Source organism: Oryza sativa, chromosome 6 (assembly GCF_034140825.1).
Source record: "Oryza sativa Japonica Group chromosome 6, ASM3414082v1".
NCBI lineage: Eukaryota > Viridiplantae > Streptophyta > Magnoliopsida > Poales > Poaceae > Oryza > Oryza sativa.
In genome coordinates, this window is record NC_089040.1 from 25,119,387 (window position 1) to 25,138,383 (window position 18,997).

At 42.8% G+C, this 18,997-nt stretch overlaps 4 protein-coding genes across 12 annotated transcripts; 3 read left to right on the forward strand and 1 right to left on the reverse strand.

Annotated features, from left to right (window-relative positions):
* Positions 1–1,131: 1,131 nt before the first annotated feature.
* LOC4341498 (subtilisin-like protease SBT5.3) lies at positions 1,132–6,687 on the forward strand. 2 transcript variants are annotated; one of them, XM_015785526.3, is made up of 8 exons: positions 1,132–1,432; positions 1,539–1,804; positions 3,394–3,502; positions 3,805–4,440; positions 4,556–4,801; positions 4,897–5,011; positions 5,091–5,304; positions 5,808–6,687. In XM_015785526.3, exons 1-8 carry the CDS (start codon positions 1,203–1,205, stop codon positions 6,362–6,364), a joined length of 2,373 nt encoding a protein of 790 aa, XP_015641012.1. In that variant the 5' UTR covers positions 1,132–1,202; the 3' UTR covers positions 6,365–6,687. The 2 variants fall into 2 exon arrangements, with proteins under 2 accessions (XP_015641012.1, XP_015641013.1); XM_015785527.3 differs by having other exon boundaries at positions 1,542–1,804.
* Positions 6,688–6,967: 280 nt separating this feature from the next.
* On the forward strand, positions 6,968–10,592 carry LOC9271389 (ADP-ribosylation factor GTPase-activating protein AGD12). 6 transcript variants are annotated; one of them, XM_066311675.1, is made up of 9 exons: positions 6,968–7,186; positions 7,475–7,538; positions 8,359–8,443; positions 8,520–8,595; positions 8,821–8,984; positions 9,316–9,445; positions 9,542–9,658; positions 9,733–9,828; positions 9,960–10,592. In XM_066311675.1, the coding sequence occupies exons 2-9, from the start codon at positions 7,523–7,525 to the stop codon at positions 10,239–10,241; spliced, it is 966 nt and encodes a 321-aa protein (XP_066167772.1). In that variant the 5' UTR covers positions 6,968–7,186; positions 7,475–7,522; the 3' UTR covers positions 10,242–10,592. The 6 variants fall into 6 exon arrangements, with proteins under 6 accessions (XP_066167772.1, XP_015641017.1, XP_015641016.1 ...); XM_015785531.3 differs by having other exon boundaries at positions 7,478–7,538; XM_015785530.3 differs by having other exon boundaries at positions 6,968–7,182.
* An 866-nt stretch (positions 10,593–11,458) lies between these two features.
* LOC4341499 (myb family transcription factor PHL7) lies at positions 11,459–15,936 on the forward strand. 3 transcript variants are annotated; one of them, XM_015788539.3, is made up of 8 exons: positions 11,459–11,634; positions 11,777–11,881; positions 12,799–13,022; positions 13,163–13,239; positions 13,331–13,373; positions 13,459–13,516; positions 14,599–14,668; positions 15,119–15,936. In XM_015788539.3, the coding sequence occupies exons 3-8, from the start codon at positions 12,809–12,811 to the stop codon at positions 15,644–15,646; spliced, it is 990 nt and encodes a 329-aa protein (XP_015644025.1). In that variant the 5' UTR covers positions 11,459–11,634; positions 11,777–11,881; positions 12,799–12,808; the 3' UTR covers positions 15,647–15,936. The 3 variants fall into 3 exon arrangements, with proteins under 3 accessions (XP_015644025.1, XP_025881863.1, XP_015644024.1); XM_026026078.2 differs by lacking the exon at positions 11,777–11,881 and adding an exon at positions 12,109–12,224; XM_015788538.3 differs by lacking the exon at positions 11,777–11,881.
* On the reverse strand, positions 15,871–18,568 carry LOC4341500 (probable calcium-binding protein CML21). Its single transcript, XM_015788540.3, has 5 exons — positions 18,416–18,568; positions 17,539–17,788; positions 16,958–17,157; positions 16,532–16,706; positions 15,871–16,317 (listed from the first exon to the last, which is right to left on the reverse strand). The coding sequence occupies exons 2-5, from the start codon at positions 17,732–17,734 to the stop codon at positions 16,214–16,216; spliced, it is 675 nt and encodes a 224-aa protein (XP_015644026.1). The 5' UTR covers positions 17,735–17,788; positions 18,416–18,568; the 3' UTR covers positions 15,871–16,213.
* Positions 18,569–18,997: the final 429 nt, after the last annotated feature.

Consider the following 18,997-nt stretch of genomic DNA (forward strand, 5'->3'; position numbering starts at 1 on the left):
TAATGGTGAACAAGTTAGGTTATGGGAGGATAAGTGGTTAGGAAATTTTTCCTTTAAGGATAGATACCCATCTTTGTATGCTATAGTCAGAAGGAGAAATGATACATTTGCGAATGTTATGAGATCTGTTCCACTTAATGTGTCTTTTAGAAGATCATTAGTTGGTCAGAACTTAGACAAATGGCATAGCTTGTGTGCTTCAATTGTGCATATTGATCTGACAGAAGAAAGTGATAGTTTCAGATGAAACTTTCATCAAAATAGTCAATTCATAGTTCGATCTACTCAAAGGAATTTTTATGTGGTATCTACTTAAAGGAATTGTGTTAGCTAAGGATAATTTGGCTAGAAGGAATTGGGATGGTAATTTAAGATGTTGTTTTTATATGAAAAATGAAACCATCAACCATCTATTCTTCAATTACCATTTTTCTATATTTCTTTGGAGATCGGTTCACATTTCTTTTGGTTCATCCTCCACAAAGTATGTCTCATATGTTCGGGAATTGACTTGTTGGTGTTGATAAAAAGATTAAGAATCTTATTCTTGTTGGAGCATCCGCTTTATGTTAGGCTCTTTGACTTAGTAGGAATAACATGGTTTTTGGTAAATCACCATCAAAATCTTATTGAAGGTACTTTTCAGGGCAACGTATTGGCTCTAGTGTTGGGCTCAATTACAAAAGGTATGAAGAAGATATTAACCTAATTAATGATGCATGTCGTAAACTTGAGCCAACGATTATGCAGCTGGAGGTTCTCAAATAGAATTCAATAGTTGTGGGATCTTTATCTTGTGTTGGTGTCTATTAGTTCGTGCTTGTTTAAAATTTTCATTCTGTGGTTCTAGACTCGTTGTGTGAGTTTGCTATTGTGTGAACTATGTAATAATTGGTTATAACTCGTTTGAGTAAATGCTGAGATATTTTATTCTATTATCTTAAAAAAAACATATAGTTACATGGAGTCAAAGGGTACATTCATGCACATGCACAGTGCAGATCGCGGCCATGTGAAGCTTTCTCCATCGCAAAGCCAAAACCGCCTACACAGAGCCAAAGTAAGACACAGTCCAGCCTCTCACCTCGCCACCACCACCTCTCGTCTACTCGTCTCCTCTCCTTTATAGCCCAAAACCACAAGCTGCACCACACTCTACTTCACCCTCTCTTCTCTTCTCCTCTCCCGTGATCTCGATCGCCATGGTGATCACCACGGCGATGTCGGCTCGATCCATGTCCACGCGCCTCGAACTCCTCGTCGTCTTCGTCTTCATCGTTGCTCCCGCCCTCGCCGCCACGAAGCCGTCCTACATCGTCTACCTCGGCGGCCGCCACTCCCATGGCGACGACGGCGGCGTCATCTCGCCGGAGGAGGCGCACCGCACGGCCGCGGAGTCGCACTACGACCTCCTCGGCTCCGTCCTCGGAGAGTAAGCGCAACCTCTCCCAACTCCATTGATCTCCAGATTCGCTCTTTTGCATGATTTCTCGAGACGCATTTGGTCGAACGACACGCGCGCGTGCGCAAAAATGCAGCAGGGAGAAGGCACGTGACGCCATCTTCTACTTGTACACGAAGAACATCAACGGCTTTGCGGCGAGGCTGGAGGCGGAGGAGGCGGCGGCGGTGGCGGAGCGGCCCGGCGTGGTGTCGGTGTTCCCGGACAGGGGGCGGCGGATGCACACCACGCGGTCGTGGCAGTTCTTGGGCCTCGAGAGGCCCGACGGAAGCGTCCCGCCGTGGTCGCCATGGGAGGCCGCCAGGTATGGCCAGAACATCATCATCGGCAACCTCGACTCAGGTAAACTATACACTGATCAAACATCCGGTGGCTGCTACACATCGAACGTTCGATATTTAGGTAAACTATACACTGATCAAACATCCGGTGGCTGCTACACATCGGACGTTCGATATTTAGCAAAAGATCGGACGTTGTTCATCCACATATCTGATGCATGCAAAAAAAAAACCATCGTAGTTAAGCTGCTATGCTGCAAGCCTATAACCTTCTCTAGTACATGCATACATGTAGTCTCTCTCTTTTATCTTCTCTACCAATAAATCTTTAAACTATTTTTCCTTCTAAATTACTTAGCCGATCTATCATCCGATTTCATCATTGTGTTCGTTACAATTAAATCTTTACAATAAGATCTCACTTGGCTATATTTCTGATAAAATTTGTAAATATGATTATATTACTAATTGAAACATTTATATATTATACGTGAAACAACGAGTTATAATTATTGAAACAGTAGAAAATATTCACTACAACATCCCATGCAAAACGTGCAACATTTATAAATGAATTAGTGAAACATTAGAAAATACTTACTAAAACATCCAATAGTACCACATGCAACATTCATGAATAAACTAGTAAAACATCAGAAAAAATATTTATTGAAACATCAAAATAATGCCCATGCAACATTTTATATGTGTTTTTAGAAAAATCAACCTTTTGTTGCACCATAAAATTATTTTATCACTTGTACCGATAACTCAACCCACTTTAAAAAATGTTTCAGAGCGATGTAACTTATAAAAATTACTAAATGCAACAATAACCACCGTCACATTAAACATTAGGTCCCAACTACTGAAACATAAAAAAAATGATGCAATATATTAGCAAATATTGATTTGTTAAAATTTTATATCATTCTTGAAACGTTAACTTGCAATTTTTGAAAGCTAAAAAAAATTATTTATTGAAACATATAAATAGATCACGTGCAACAATAACTATATAAAAATTACTGGCTACAACAATAACCACCATTACAGGAAACACTAGGTCCTACCTAGGGAAACATAAAAATATATATATGATGCAAAATATTTGCAAATACTTTATTTTGTTAAAATTTTATATCCCTCTTTAAGCGTCAAGTTGTATTTTTTTTGAAACACAAAATATATTTACTAAAGCATATAAAAAGACCACATGCAACATTATATCTGAATTAGTGAAACATGAGTAAATACTTATTGAAACAATAGAATAATATTATGTGATAAAAATCATCGGATTATTATCATGTGAGATCTTTGTTATAAAGAGTTAATTATAACAAATCCAATGGTATAATTAGTTCATAATTCTAATAAATAGTTTAATAGAAAAGATCATTTAAATTTTGAATCCATGTAACTTGCATGCACGCTCCATTGGCTGCATGCACTTGTAATGCACCTGCGCTACTACTACTCCGTTGGGTTGAGGTGTCCGATTTTTCCTCCTTCCTCGGACGTCTGATGATAAGCATTTTCGAAAACGTCCTTAAGTGCATTTGATTTTCGAATGGGAAAGTTACATATACTGTGTAACATGGTCATTTTTTAAATCTAATTCCGTCTGATTTTGTGTTTGACATTCAGGCGTGTGGCCTGAATCGCTGAGCTTTAATGACCGTGAGCTTGGTCCGATCCCAAATTATTGGAAAGGAGCTTGCCGGAATGAACACGACAAAACGTTTAAGTGCAACAGGTAATTTTATGTTACAAATCTACTCCCAAGTATGAATTTTCTTTATATTTCTTTCAATTTTGGTAAAAAAAACTATTCAAAAATGTAACTGTCGCAATAAATTTAGTGGATTTTTTCTTCAAGAAAAAGGGTTGAATTTCCGGAGTTTTTATTCCTATTTTTCCACCGATGTACACTTTCGGTGGCGAAAAAAACAGAGTAAAAATAATTTTGAAAAAATTTAACAAAATGTAGGCATATATGAATTTTCTCCAAAGGATATATATTTGATTCATTTTTCGTGTGCGTGCGTGTGTGTGCAGCAAGCTCATCGGCGCTCGCTACTTCAACAATGGCTACGCGAAGGTGATCGGCGTCCCGCTGAACGACACGCACAAGACGCCGCGGGACGCCAACGGCCACGGCACGCACACGCTGGCCACCGCCGGCGGGTCGGCCGTGCGCGGCGCCGAGGCGTTCGGCCTCGGCGGCGGCACGGCGAGGGGCGGGTCGCCGCGGGCGCGCGTGGCGGCGTACCGCGTCTGCTACCCTCCCTTCAACGGCAGCGACGCGTGCTACGACTCCGACATCCTCGCCGCCTTCGAGGCCGCCATCGCCGACGGCGTGCACGTCATCTCCGCCTCCGTCGGCGCCGACCCCAACGACTACCTCGAGGACGCCATCGCCATCGGCGCCCTCCACGCCGTCAAGGCCGGCATCACCGTCGTCTGCTCCGCCAGCAACTTCGGCCCCGACCCTGGCACCGTCACCAACGTCGCGCCATGGATCCTCACCGTCGCCGCGAGCACCATGGACAGGGCGTTCCCGGCGCACCTCGTCTTCAACCGCAACCGGGTGGAAGGCCAGAGCCTCTCCCCGACATGGCTGCGCGGGAAGACCTTCTACACCATGATCAGCGCCGCCAACGCCGCCGTTCCCGGCTACCCGCCCGCCGACGCGTAAGCAAAACACACACACACACACACCGATCAACTCTCGCCGCCGCCGCCGCCGCCGCCGCCGACGCCGGCGTCGAACACTAACCATCTCTGTGGATGGATGCCAATGTCACAGCCTGCTCTGCGAGCTGGGAGCACTGGACGGCAAGAAGGTGATGGGGAAGATCGTGGTGTGCATGCGAGGAGGCAACCCGAGGGTGGAGAAGGGCGAGGAGGTCAGCCGCGCCGGCGGCGCCGCAATGATCCTCGTCAACGACGAGGCCTCCGGGAACGACGTCATCGCCGACGCGCACGTCCTCCCGGCGGTGCACATCAACCATGCCGACGGCCACGCGCTCCTGGCCTACATCAACTCCACCAAGTAATCAAACAACACCGTTTCTTTCCAAAGATCAAATTTACGAGTCGAGTTCTTGATTTGTTCGAGCTGAGCGGAAGGTGTTTGTGAAAATGAAGGGGCGCTAAAGCCTTCATCACGAGGGCGAAGACGGTGGTCGGCGTTAAGCCGGCGCCGGTGATGGCGGCCTTCTCGTCGCAGGGGCCGAACACCGTCAACCCTGAGATCCTAAAGGTGAGAAACTTTTCATGGCGAGAGCTCGACGTCGCGCCGCGCGCACACGAGGTAAATCTTTTTGTATGCGTGGATGCAGCCTGACGTGACGGCGCCGGGGGTGAGCGTGATCGCGGCGTGGAGCGGCGCGGCGGGGCCGACGGGCTTGCCGTACGACCAGCGGCGGGTGGCATTCAACGCCCAGAGCGGCACGTCCATGTCGTGCCCGCAAGTGTCCGGCGTCGCCGGCCTGATCAAGACGCTCCATCCGGACTGGAGCCCCGCCGCCATCAAGTCCGCCATCATGACCACCGGTGAGAAATTCTCTCCTCACGACGCCGCGCGCCGGAGACGACGAACTCATCATTATTTATTAGAGATTTGCTCCGATCCAACAAAAAGTACCTCAAGGTACCGGTACCTCACGGTATCAAATCGTTTCCGACCATTAGATCTAACAATGTCCATCCTGCCTATCTAGATTCAACGATCGAAAACGATTTGGTATCGCGAGGTACCGATATGACCGGACTAAATCTCTACTCCCTCCGTCCCAAAATAAGTGCAACCATAGTTTTCCGTGCCTAATTTTGACCATTCGTCTTGTTTGAAATTTTTTTAAAAAATATTAAAAACATAAGTCACGAGTAAAGTACTATTCATGTTTTATCATCTTATAACAACAAAAATGCTAATTATAAAAAAATTTCAAATAAGACGGACGATCAAAGTTAAGCGCGGAAACTTATGGCTGCACTTATTTTGGGACGGAGGAAGTATTTATTAAGCTAGCTGACGAGCCGTTTGTCATGGGCAGCGACGGAGCTGGGCAACGACATGAGGCCGATCATGAACTCGTCGATGTCGCCGGCGACGCCGTTCAGCTGCGGCGCTGGGCACGTGTTCCCGCACCGCGCGATGGACCCGGGCCTGGTGTACGACCTGACCGTCGACGACCACCTGAGCTTCCTCTGCACCATCGGCTACAACGCGACGGCGCTGGCGCTCTTCAACGGCGCGCCGTTCCGGTGCCCCGACGACCCGCTCGACCCGCTCGACTTCAACTACCCGTCCATCACCGCGTTCGACCTGGCGCCGGCGGGCCCGCCGGCGACGGCGCGGCGGAGGGTGAGGAACGTCGGCCCGCCGGCGACGTACACGGCCGCCGTCGTGAGGGAGCCCGAGGGGGTGCAGGTGACGGTGACGCCGACGACGCTGACGTTCGAGAGCACCGGCGAGGTGAGGACGTTCTGGGTGAAGTTCGCCGTGAGGGACCCCGCGCCGGCGGCGAACTACGCGTTCGGCGCCATCGTCTGGTCGGACGGGAACCACCAGGTGCGGAGCCCCATCGTCGTCAAGACGCAGGAGAGTTGATCATCAGGGGGACGCCATGCCCATGCGCCATGGCTGGAGGCCTGGAGCTTGGATTTATTATTATTTTTTGGTTCTTTTTTCTTTTTTTTGGTGTCTCAGATTAGGCTTTAGTTAGCAAGAACACTGAGAGAAGTAGCTAGGAGGTTTTGATTAGGACATAAATTTCAGTCATCGGTTTAATAAACAGCAAATATCAGGTTGAGAATTTTTCATATAGTTATTATATTTGTCTTAGGTTGATGCTAACATCCAAAATGTTGATTGCTGCTTATAAATAATTTTATTTTATTACACAAAAAATAGGCACAGATACATTCAAGTTTTTCACATAAAAGGACTGCAAACTTTTCTCTTTTTTTTCAAAAATGTAACTGAAATAGGAGCACATGAACCAAAGTGTATTGTGTATCCGGGAAAAAAAAATGCAATGTCAACCTTTCATCTGATCATTCCCTTAATCCCTTCCCATTTCCATGTTAGCTTGATCAGGAATATTCCAATTCCTACCAGATCTCCTACGTGTACGAGAGCTCCATGTCACTGACAGGTGGGTCCCAGGTCTCCCTCCTACCTATGATTCTCCTAGCTCTGACCAGAAGCAACAGAGCAAAAAGAAAGCTCTAGAGATCCAAGCCAAGAGCCTCGCAAGAATCCAATCCAATCATTTCTCCCTCGCTTGCAGTCTTTGCTGCTTGCTCCAGGAATCGAGACCCCATCTGGCGATCTCTCCTCTTCTTCTCCTAGCGCCGGCGCTTCGGTTCGCCTCCTGATTTCGAAGCTTCTTGGGATTTTTCAAGCTGATTTTCGTTTCGAAGGAGGCAGGTTCTTGATTTCTTCATTTCACTGCGAATCCGCGATGCTAGCTTAGTGGTTTCTGTGAATATCTGTGGTTTGTTCGCTCTCAATCCTTTCTGTTCGGTGGACTGGTCGATCTATTTCTACCCGGTGGAAGAAGATGACTTAGATGAGGGTTGCTCGATCCCCCAAGGGGCAAATTTCCTTCTCTCTCTCTCTCTCTTTTCTCTACTATTACTGCATTGATGCCGTAATTTTGGGAAGAAAGTGATATGCTGTTCTTGACCATTGTCGTTAAAATTTGCCTATTCTTAGCAGCGTTGAGGCGCACCTGGAGGGGAGTGTTTGGTGGCAGCTGCTGAAATGAGTACCAGCAGAGGTAGTGCTGAGCTTGAGACTTTGTCATTTCCTCTTCCGCTTTTTTTTTTCATTTTTATCGCAACGCGTGTGCTCTTGCTACTTGAGCGCGGCTGCATACTTGCATTTGAGGGACATGTGCATTATATATTATGAAAGTATTTCTCGTGATGAACCTAAAACCGTACTAACATTTATCTTATGATGTTAAACTGTATAATTCTAGATGTTTATAGTCAAAGATACAAATGTTTGACTTAGGGAAAAGCTAGTACGACCACTAATTTGAAAAGGAGGGAGTATATATGTGGAGGACATATATGGTGAAAACGAGCTTAGTGTTGGAAACTTGTGAAAATTATACCTAAAAGTTTTGTAAATTCATGAAAAAATTACTAGAGATAGGTACAGGTATGAAATACATTATCACCAAATCTCAAATCCAAACTCAACTTTGTTTAAGAGAAATAAAAAAATACAAATTTGGGGTGAATAGTGTCATGTTACTATTCACCTGAAATTTGTCTTTTTTGTTACTCCTAAATGAAGTTGAGTTTGAACTTGAGATTTGGTGAGAATGTATTTTATATTTACACCTCTCTTTAGTATTTTTTTTATGAATTTACAAAACTTTTATGTATGATTTTCACGAGTCTCCAATACTTGGCTCGTTTTCACCGGATATGTCCTCATATATGTGAGTTAGTAACTGCTGTTCATCAGAAACCCTAAAAAAAAAGAAGAAAATTTTGATTTTGTATCTGGTACTCAAGCCAGCAGTTCTGTTCATATCGATTGTGTTGTGTTGTATGATGGGCTCAAGTTTCAGTGCTTTCGTGCAGATAAGATGAGAAAGCTCAAGGAGCTGCTGCACAAGAGTGAAAACCGAATATGTGCTGACTGCAGCTCACCTGATCCCAAATGGGCGTGAGTGTTTTATCTTCTGTGAGCAACATGGTTTGTTTACTCCTTTTAAATTAACTATGTGTTTTTTCCTATACAGATCAGCTAATATAGGAGTTTTCATATGCCTAAAATGTTCTGGAATTCACAGAAGTCTGGGGACGCATATTTCAAAGGTTTCACTCGCTGCAACTAGAAAAAAAAAGTTATTTGACCTTCTTGATGAATCCATGATATGATAACAATGATATCCATATTTTAGTAAGATTTAGAACAACCATGGGCTGGTTAGTTTAAACTGCAAAATGATACGAGGAAATGTGTAACATTTTTCAATATTGCTAGAGGCAATACAAGCTTAAATGAATTTTCTGGTTGAAATCAATATCCACTTGACACAGGTTCTATCAGTCACTCTAGATGAGTGGACTGATGATGAGATTAACTCCATGCTAGAAGTCGGTGGAAACTCTTACGCCAATGCAATCTATGAGGCATTTCTTCCAGGAGGCTATCACAAGCCACATCCCGATTCTAGCCAGGAAGAGAGAGCAGATTTCATCAGGTGCATTTATGAAATACACATCAGCCATTTTTGTTGATTGTACCCATGAGTTGCTAGGTTTAGTTTTCAACAACATATATCTAGCTAGTCATTCAATTTGAAATGTGCGAAGCTTTTTTTTTTCCTAATCACTTGAAGTAATTTTATCACTCATACTTTTTTTTGATGGTTTATAAAATTTAATTACTGGGGCAAGCCAGTAGTGTTTCCCTTTAAAATAAGTAATTTTATCTGTATAAGGCTGTCTCATACAATTAAATTTAAATAGCTTAAGTTGATGACTTCCATAGCGGAGTAAACATTGAACAAAGTTAGTTTTGTAATATCTCAGGTCAAAGTATGAGTTGCAAGAATTTCTGAAGCCAAGCCTGAGGATAGTTTCTAACAAGAGCTCTTTACAGGCCATGGACTCTAGAAAAGATATTGGCAATGCTTCTAATTCTTACAGCTTCAAGAGTGAGGTAACGCCATCCCATAATTACTAACTTGGTTGCACAACACTCTCAAATACAATATGATTAGCATTTCAAATACATTTTCATCCATGTGTTTTGCAGGCTGGTATGGTTGAGTTCATTGGAATAATAAAGGTTAAAGTGATCAGAGGGACTAAACTAGCTGTGAGAGACATTCTAAGCAGCGATCCTTACGTTGTGCTGACCCTTGGACAACAGGTATGCCTTTCACCAAATGGAGTAATGTCACCTATATTCCTTTCAGGGTTGATAACTGAATTACTTATGTGCAGAAAGCAAAGACTAAAGTAATCAAAAGCAATCTGAACCCGGTTTGGAACGAGGTGCTTACACTGTCGGTTCCTCAGAAATACGGACCTCTGAAACTTGTAAGTCATCCCCACTCCATATCACCAGCTTCAGAACCATAAAACTTTCAGAAAACTCGCAATTGTTACACCGACAACGGCATATTAATCTCGCCACAATCTTTACATGCTCTTCCATTGACAATGACCAGCAAGTGTATGATCATGACGTGCTATCGAGGGACGACATCATGGGGGAGGCCGAGGTGGACCTGCAGCCGATGATCACCGCCGCTATGGCGTTCGGTGACCCCGGGCTGCTGTCGGACATGCAGATCGGCCGGTGGCTCATGTCGCGCGACAATGCGCTCGCCAGGGACAGCGCGGTGAGCGTCGTCGGCGGCAGGGTGAAGCAGGAGGTCTCCCTGAGGCTGCAGAATGTGGAGTGCGGAGAGGTGGACCTGGAGCTGGAGTGGATTGCTCTCAACCAGTAGAGACTTCTGGCTACATCAGTGTGATCTTCCTCCTTTTTTTAAAATTATTTTTCGTAACAAAAATTAACACTCTTAGCGTCTGCACCAACTATGAATGCGCAACTAAAATGTTGGCTTTTATCCCGATGTATGTTACTGGATTTTGGTGTAGCCTTTGTGTTACTGAAATTGTTGTAGCCTGGGTGATGGTCTTCCTGGACTGTGGTGTCCAAAATGGCAAAATCCATGCTGAACTTTCTCAACTTGGTTGAATTGTACGTGATTTTGCTTATTGTAACTACAGTTGTTTGGTTTAACGGCACAATCATAGCTTTAAATAGTACAAGATCACAAGTGTGATATTCAGTTTTATGTCGTGGTTTTGGCACGAGTTTACGGCAAAAACGTTGTTAAATATGTGATCCGAATTTTGGGCCTACAGTATATTCGGATTAGTTATCTAATAAGACTCTACTTTATAGGATTAGTTTCCTATTAGTATATCCCTTGTAAGCCGCACGGGGAGGGTGCGACAGCCCAATATATCCCTTGCGTTTGTATCCCATTTCTCTATAGTGATCATTGCCGGTCGGCGCCTGTGGTTTTTTTCCGCAAGGGTTTTTCACGTTAAATTCGTGTCTCCGTTGTGCATCTATTTTCATAACAAACGTGGGTGGCAAAGTCAGGCTTGAGCCAATTTTCTACATGAATCAGGTCCGCAAACATGGCCGTGTTTGGAGAAGCTTTAGCAGTAAAGCTTCTTTCAGAGCCTTACGGTTACTCATATTTTCTAATAAGCCAAAAAAGTTTTAGAGAATAAAAATTATTTTGTAGGTAAAACTTTTATATATTTGTTCGTAGCGACTTGAAAGCCAACTCTAAAAGGATTATGTTAAAAATATCTTAAAATCAAATTTAAAATCGAATTAAAAAATTCAAATTTTGGCTTATTAGGCCAACTGATGAGGCTCTGAAATATCGAGCTCTGCGGACAATCTAGGTTCTTTCATCTTTTTTTTTCTTTTTTTGTTAAAAAAAACAAATTCTCACTGACTCTGCTTACCATCTGTTTTTGGGAATCTCTGTCCAAATAAAGGCCTTTGGCTCATCTCTGATGCAATCATACACCGTCCAAAGTAACTCCAGGCCAAGCAGATGACGCCACGTGTCCAACCCCCAATCTGACTGACTCACACGGGTGTTGGCTCTTCACTTGTCCTGAACCCAAAATAACTGACGAATCCAAAGCTGGAAGACACGAAAAAGGAAGGAAAGAAACCTAAGCCCATCGGAAATCTCTCCTCCTCCCAGCAAAGAGGAGGTGGTGGAGATCTCCCAATCCGCGGGAATCACTCGCTGTTCACCCCGATTCGGCCTCCGCTCGAGCTCTGAATCTCGGGAGCTCCTGATCTGGGTGCGTGGTCCTGTCCATTGCTGCTGGGTTCTTGGCGAATTTAGTTGGGGATTCGTTGGTTCTTGGGGTCAGTTTAGGTTCTCCGGGTTATAGACTTTGCTTGCGAATTGCTTCGGGTGAAACTGCTTGCTGGATTTTGTAGGGGAAATCCTTTGTTATTGCTGCAGAAGAGAGCGCCATTTGGGGAAATGCTCGTTACATTTATGTTTACTTCGGCGATTTTTGAGAGGCTCGAGGAAAGCTAGATGTGAGTGTGCAAATAGGGTTGAGTTTCTCATATATCGTGTTGATTGTATTGTGTGATAAGTAGGTTTTGGCAGCTGTTCATTTTTTCCAGGATAGATTCGACTCCAACTCCGCATCTGCTTAATCATTCTTAGGAAAAATGTAATGCTGTTTCTTTGATTTGGAGTGTGTATGGTTATCCCTAGTTTTGTTAGAGAACTTATATTGCCCTTGTTAATACTCTGCTAGTTTGTGTGCTTGGGACGTCCTTATTCCCCACAAATTCTGCTGTCAATTGATGGAGGCATTTGATGTAGTATAAATCTCTGACTAGTGCAAAGAAGCATTGCTTTGAAGTGGCAAAGGTATTACTGTGGACTGTTATTGAATCCCATAAACTTAAGTGGCAACATAATTGTTGAAGCTTTGGTTCTAACAACCACAAGGATAAGTGTTAGGAACATACTAGCATATGGTGTCTTGTTGCACAACTCTCCTGCGCGTTCGAGAAAAAAAAAATTATGGTCCTTATGTAAAGAGACAAAATGCAGATATCCTGTTTGGTAGAAGTTTGGCACCATTCCATACAACAGCTGCCACAATTATTTCACCAATATGACTTTATCTCAACCTGCAGGCATACATTCATTTTATATTTTAGTCTGCCATTGCCAGTGCAGAACTATCTTGTGTGTGCATTATATGCTGGAGAAAGGCTTCACCAGTAGTAAAAGTTCATTACACTTACCATTCAAGCACAGACATGGCACATGCTAAGGAAATCGAAAACATTAGTTCCTATTTTCACTTCATATGGCTCCTTATACCACTTTTTTGTGCTATGGTGGAATATTGTTTTAATGTTTTGTGAAGATGAGTATTTGATCTTCTTACCTTATTTCACAGCATGGTAATTCAGTTTATATATGTCTTGTGCAGAGGATGCCAAATGTATGAACCAAAGCCCTTCTCAAGCATTGTACTAGCTCACAACGATCCAGTTTCCCACAATCAACAAATTGAACGTATTAACAACAATGTAGTATCTAATAGTGGTGGGAACAGCTCAAACAGCAACTTTGCCGCCAGACAGCGCTTACGGTGGACTGATGACCTCCATGATCGTTTTGTGGATGCTGTAACACAGCTTGGTGGACCCGACAGTAAGTTACTATGCCTGCTTAATTACTTTTCTCCTAGTACAAAAAATCCTGTGCTTGCTCTCCATTAAGTTTTTTGTTCACAAACCCTGTGATGCTAAATACATTTATGCTAACGGACTATCTTTCAATTCTTATTTCAGGGGCAACTCCGAAGGGAATTCTTAGAATAATGGGTGTTCAAGGGTTGACCATCTATCATGTCAAAAGCCATCTGCAAGTAATTGAGCTTGAGATTCTCAATACCTGCATATAGTCTATTCTCCAGCTTATGTTCTAGACTTTACTGATTGAATTGCTTGTTTCTTCAGAAATATCGGCTTGCTAAATACATTCCAGATCCCACAGCTGATGGTACGTAATTGCTGTTGTGGAACATAAGAGTTTGATATAGATGTTACAATTTTCAAGTTAAGAAATAAGGATTTAATTTGTGTAGGTGCCAAGTCTGACAAGAAAGATCTCGGAGATTTGCTTGCTGACATTGAAAGCTCCTCGTAAGTTATTTCTCCTTCCTTCAAAAAAAAATGCATGTTGGTATGTATCTGGAGCCTATGTGCTCTTCTAGTAGTTGTGAACTTCCACTATCTTTTCCATTCACTTAGCTGTTTGTGTCCATGGGATTTGATGGGTTCCTCTTAAGAAAAATAAAAAAAATCTAATTCTATTGCCATATTCTACTAGCACAACAGTCTGGTACAATTTGACGTGGAGCCGCTCCACACATACCTATATGGTCATCCTCTGTCGCATAAACTTTTACTTCTCCAACACTGAATTTAAGTATTCATTCACAAACTATTATTATTCTAATTGTGAGTTTAGATCTCCCAGCACCACATAGGTATGTCCAGTAATGGTGAGAAAGCATAGCTATTACCTCCATGAGGAATTAGCCCCATGACACGTGACCATGAGGACTTCCTGGTTCATCTTCCGTTCGCATTCATCACCCTAAATAAATTCTAAGGTTGCCTCATTTTGTACTTCATAGCATTGCATGTACATGCCAACCAATTATTATTTTCTTTTTTCTAATGATAAACCTGTTGTTTATGCTGATAAACTGTTCTGAATTTTCCTTCTTCTGATCATTGTGGTTAAGCAATACAAATGGAAAGCGTCTAGCTCCATAGGTCTGTAGCAATATAGGTTATCCATTTAGGGCATAGAGCATTGAAAATATTTCTGTTGTGCAGAATTTTCAGATAGCAATGCACACTATGTGCATGAGAACTTCTAAAGTTGAAACTAACTGCATCACGTTGCTTGTTTACATGCATATCACAAATAAATTGAACAGCTGAAATGATATGCTGCTGCATTAAAGAAACATAAATACAATATGCACTTTTTCTGTTTTTCGTTATCTTGTTTCCAGGCATCCATTCAATATTGTTCAACAAATCTGTACTTATTGATGTAGTATTCGAAGTAGAAAGTTCAATTTTGCATTGTCTAGTTTAAATGCATCCATCAGATACTACTTAGCAATTCTTTACTCCCAGAAATCTTGTTTAAGGATCGAGTAGCCAAAGTAGGATGTTGAGTTCTTAACAAAGCATACTTATATATGAAGGGGAATGGAAATAGGGGAGGCTTTAAAGTTGCAGATGGAGGTGCAAAAGCGGCTACATGAACAATTAGAGGCAAGTTGCCTTTCGGGCACCTTCTTTATGTCTGACTTCATGTTTGTACTTCATCTCAATTCTGCATTTCTGCTAATGCTGTCAAATAACACGTGTCCTTTAACATTGTGTTGTTTTCTCTATTGGATCGGATAGTCTAGTTTTATTAAATTGCTTACAGACACGCTGCTTCTAACCTCGTACATGGATATTGTTAAAAAATTATATAAGCTCTTTCCTGTAACTAAAAACAATTCTATACAGTGACATCTTCTGTTTATGTTTGACTTCTCAACTGTACTGCTTCAAAATAATGTAACTAGATTTGTTTCATCTATGCATTATTTCAGTCATCAGGTGTTTTCACTGATAGTGCCAAACAAGATTTGATAACGCAGAACATGTCTACAGGTGCTACTCTTTCCAATTCCAGAGAATGTAACTTACTGCTCTTTCAAAACATGTCTACAGGTGCAAAGGCAGCTACAGCTCCGGATAGAAGCCCAAGGAAGGTACCTCCAGAAGATCATTGAGGAGCAGCAGCGGCTCAGTGGTGTGCTGGGTGAATCAGGCAAGTTAGGCGCCCTGGGACCAGCTCCAGGGGAGCCATACCAGGATTCCAACAAAACCGACCCCTCGACCCCGGTACCGACTTCCGAATCCCCAATCCGCGACAAGGCTGGAAGCGGCTTGTTCAAGACCATTTCTTCGCACGACGACTGCCGCGAGCCTTTGACACCGGACTCCAGCTGCCGTGCCGGCTCCCCTTTGGAGAGCCCCCCCAGGGCTAGCAAGAGGATCCGGGTCAGCAGCGACATTGATCATCGTGGGAACAATGAGTTCCCCCCTCCTCTCAAAGTTCCGGAGCCAAGTTCAGGTTCAGATTTCCGACAGGAAAGCTCAGTGTTATTATCATCCAGCGCAGTGCACTTCGATTCTTTGGAGAGCCTGGATGCAGATGAAAATGTCTTCACCAATGGTTCAGGCAGTGATGATTGATTTTTCATCTGTGTAGGGGCAGGGCAGTGATGTTTAGAGGACTTGCTAGTTATCTCTTCAGTAGAGCTGTTGATCTTAGTGAGGCTGTAATGCTGTAAACCCAGCCATGACTGTTAGTTGTTATCTACTGTTCAGTGCATGTTTGTAGCTTATACTTATTCAATCAGAGATGTGCAGTGTGCACATCACTTTACAGTTCATGTAGGTCTGGAAATGTAGTAAGGTGAGAAGAACATAAAGATATGATCTTATTTTCGTTGAGCATGCAACTGAATTATAGCATTTCTCCACATCAAGTCCAGGATATTGGTAAGTACAACCATTAGAATTACTGTACAAGTTCAGATCTATCTGTCATGGAACTCTTTAAATTTGTAAGCATACATGGAGTCTTCAGGCATGTTAAGATATTCTACTAGGATCATGTTGAATCATCCTATAAGATAATACACAATATCAACGATCAACTAATCAACATCATATGCTCCAGTTGTCATTACCACCAAACTTTATAACCTCCTTAGGCTGGCCAGGTCCTAATAATTGAACAACTTATCTTCACGAAATTCATTCATTGTCGTCCTCATTTTCGTCAATCCCAACCCAGCGAGTGAATGCAAACAGAAATTCTTTGAAGGTCACCATTCCATTCTTGTCCCAGTCCATTTCCTCTGGTGCCATGCAAAAAAAGAAAGTGTTACATGTTAGGACTTAATTCTGAAACTGATGGGAATTGTCAATCTAGAAATTTTTAGATTACTATAGAGAAATAAAAAACGTGGGACAAAAATATAATTTATTCATAACATGTACATCTAAGGGCATACAACTAATTGTTTTCGCCCTAAACTCAGAGACCAGAGAGCTGGAGAACAAGCGACTTACCAAATCTTTTCATGGCTATACGCCCAGAAGAGCGTTCCCCTGTTGCAGTCTCATTCATTGATTGAACCATCTCTTCCTTACTGACATATCCATCTTTGTTCTTATCCAAAAAAACAAATGCATCAACCAAGGTCTCAAAAGTTGCCTCAAGATTTCCTAATCCCATCTTAATCTTCTGTGCATTATGTCAAGGAAACAGAGAAGCTCCTGGCAGAAATGAGTTAAGACAGATCTAAAATAGGATACAGGTACAGAAAGTTACTAAGTATCCTATCCATCTAATAAACATTACTCCAATCAGATTTACATCGTAATGAAAGATTGAAGAAAATAGAACAGTAAATAGTAATGTATCATTTTTGCAATACCTAACCTATATGCTAACCCAACATTGCTCTGCAGCAATGCTTATTAAGAAAAGGATACTGCTTCTGACACAGCTGGTTCGTTGAGCAGATAAATGAGGCACAGAAAGACGATGAACTCATTGAACTTCATGCCCATGTCTTCATTTATATCACAAGCTTCAAAGAGGTCATTTATCTCCTCCTCTGTGAATGAAATTTCCAACTTTTGGAAACAATGCTTCAATTCTTGTTTATCTATTTCGCCATTGGAATCTTCATCTGAGGAGCAAAAAAGGTTGTTTTTGATATATGAGTGAGAAGCTGTTTGTTTGCACAAATCAGTAAATATTTGAAAGACGACATAACCATTTATATAATACAACTCATGCTGATAATGTATCATTATTGAAATTCAACAGTCCATGACAAGAACCTTATGAAACAACAACAACAACACTACATATTTATTTCTGGTAAGGATTTCATTGTGTACAGGAAAATAGAATATATCGGTCCGACAGTCCCTATGTTTTCCTTTCAAACTATTTCACCATTGTATAGAAGATCTCTACTGAATCTCACTAGCAGTGAGATCCAAAAGTAGGAGATAATCAGGTAATTAGACAATGATTGGCATGCAGACAGCATGACGAATCTCACCGAATTGCTCGAAGATGATCTTGCATTTCCTCAAGCTCTCATCGATTTTCGGAAACTTCATGATGATGCTATCGAACGACTTGAGTGAAGTCCCGTGCGACGCTCTCTGCTGCATGGACTCCACCATCTTCGTCTCGAGCTTCGAGCCGTGAGAGCTCCTCTTCATGGTGTCATGGCGTCCAAGGATGCCACCCATGCTGGCACTTCACTCGGCTGTCCTAGCTGGACAAGCACCAAACAACAGTTGTACCTGAAACAAAATTAACAAATAGTTGTGGCTCATCTCATCTCTCATGCATGGGACAAGTTGGCAAACTGGTTCAGAACAGCATGATAATATAAATTGTGCAAGTTGTAGCAGCAGCCGACACAATCAAGCAATCAGCATGAAGGGCCAGAACCAAACTAAAGTACCAACTCACCTAGTCTGATTAAATTCAGAATAATACGAATTTTACTCTTTTCTTTACACTAGAAGAAGAGACGGTCTGATCGCTACCATATACTCGTAACAATCAACTACAGACAGAGAGGGTTCACCATCATGAACAGTGCAAGAACAGTGCAGAAAACAACAAGGAGAGTACATGGAAACAAAGATCAACAAGGAGAGTACATGGAAACAAAGATAAGGTATAAGGAAATCCATCGAATCCCTGTGCGCCATGAAGAAAACCGGAAGCCCCTTTCCTTCAACCTTATCATACACCCAGGCACCCAGCTACTCAGCTCCCCCCACACCACACACATCTCCCAAGAATTAATCCACCAAAAAGAAAACAAGCGGATACGAGGTGAATCGTGACCAAGAACAACAATCCAATCCCACCCACTATCCGCCAAGCGACGGAGAAGAGAAAGATTGCAAGAAAAGAACCTTTATCTTTGCTTTGCCTGTGTTTCGCCGTCGCCGGCGGCCCAGATCGGAATCGGCGGCGAAGGAAGGGCAAGGTGGGATGGGTGGTAGCTTCGATCGAGGGCAAAGAGTACCAAATTCTTCTTCCCTCTCGGCTGGCCGCGCTGAAGCCGCAAGAGAGAGAGAGAGAGAGAGGGAGGCTTTTGTTGTTGCTTTCGACGAGGCGGCTGATGAGAACAGCGCAACGGCGGCAGGTGCCGATGCGATGTTGGGGGGGAGGTGTGGGGTCGCTGGCAGGTGGGGCCCAGGTGTCAGGATGACTGTTGACCTCGGCTGGTGGTGGGTCGTTGGTGACTTAACTTACGGGATATGCGGTGTAAGAAACGAAGGTACTGGTTGGGAGCTTAAAATACTGAGAAACAACTAATTTAATAACTAGTTTTTAAAAATTTTAAAAAATAGGTTTTTCAGCTTCTGGCTTTTAAATTATTTTCTGAATTATACAACTACAGCTTCTTAAAATTTGGACCAAAAGCTGAACGGTTTTGGGGAGCTTCTACTTCTGGAAGAAGTTGCAGCAGCTAGAAGCTCCCCCAACAGGCT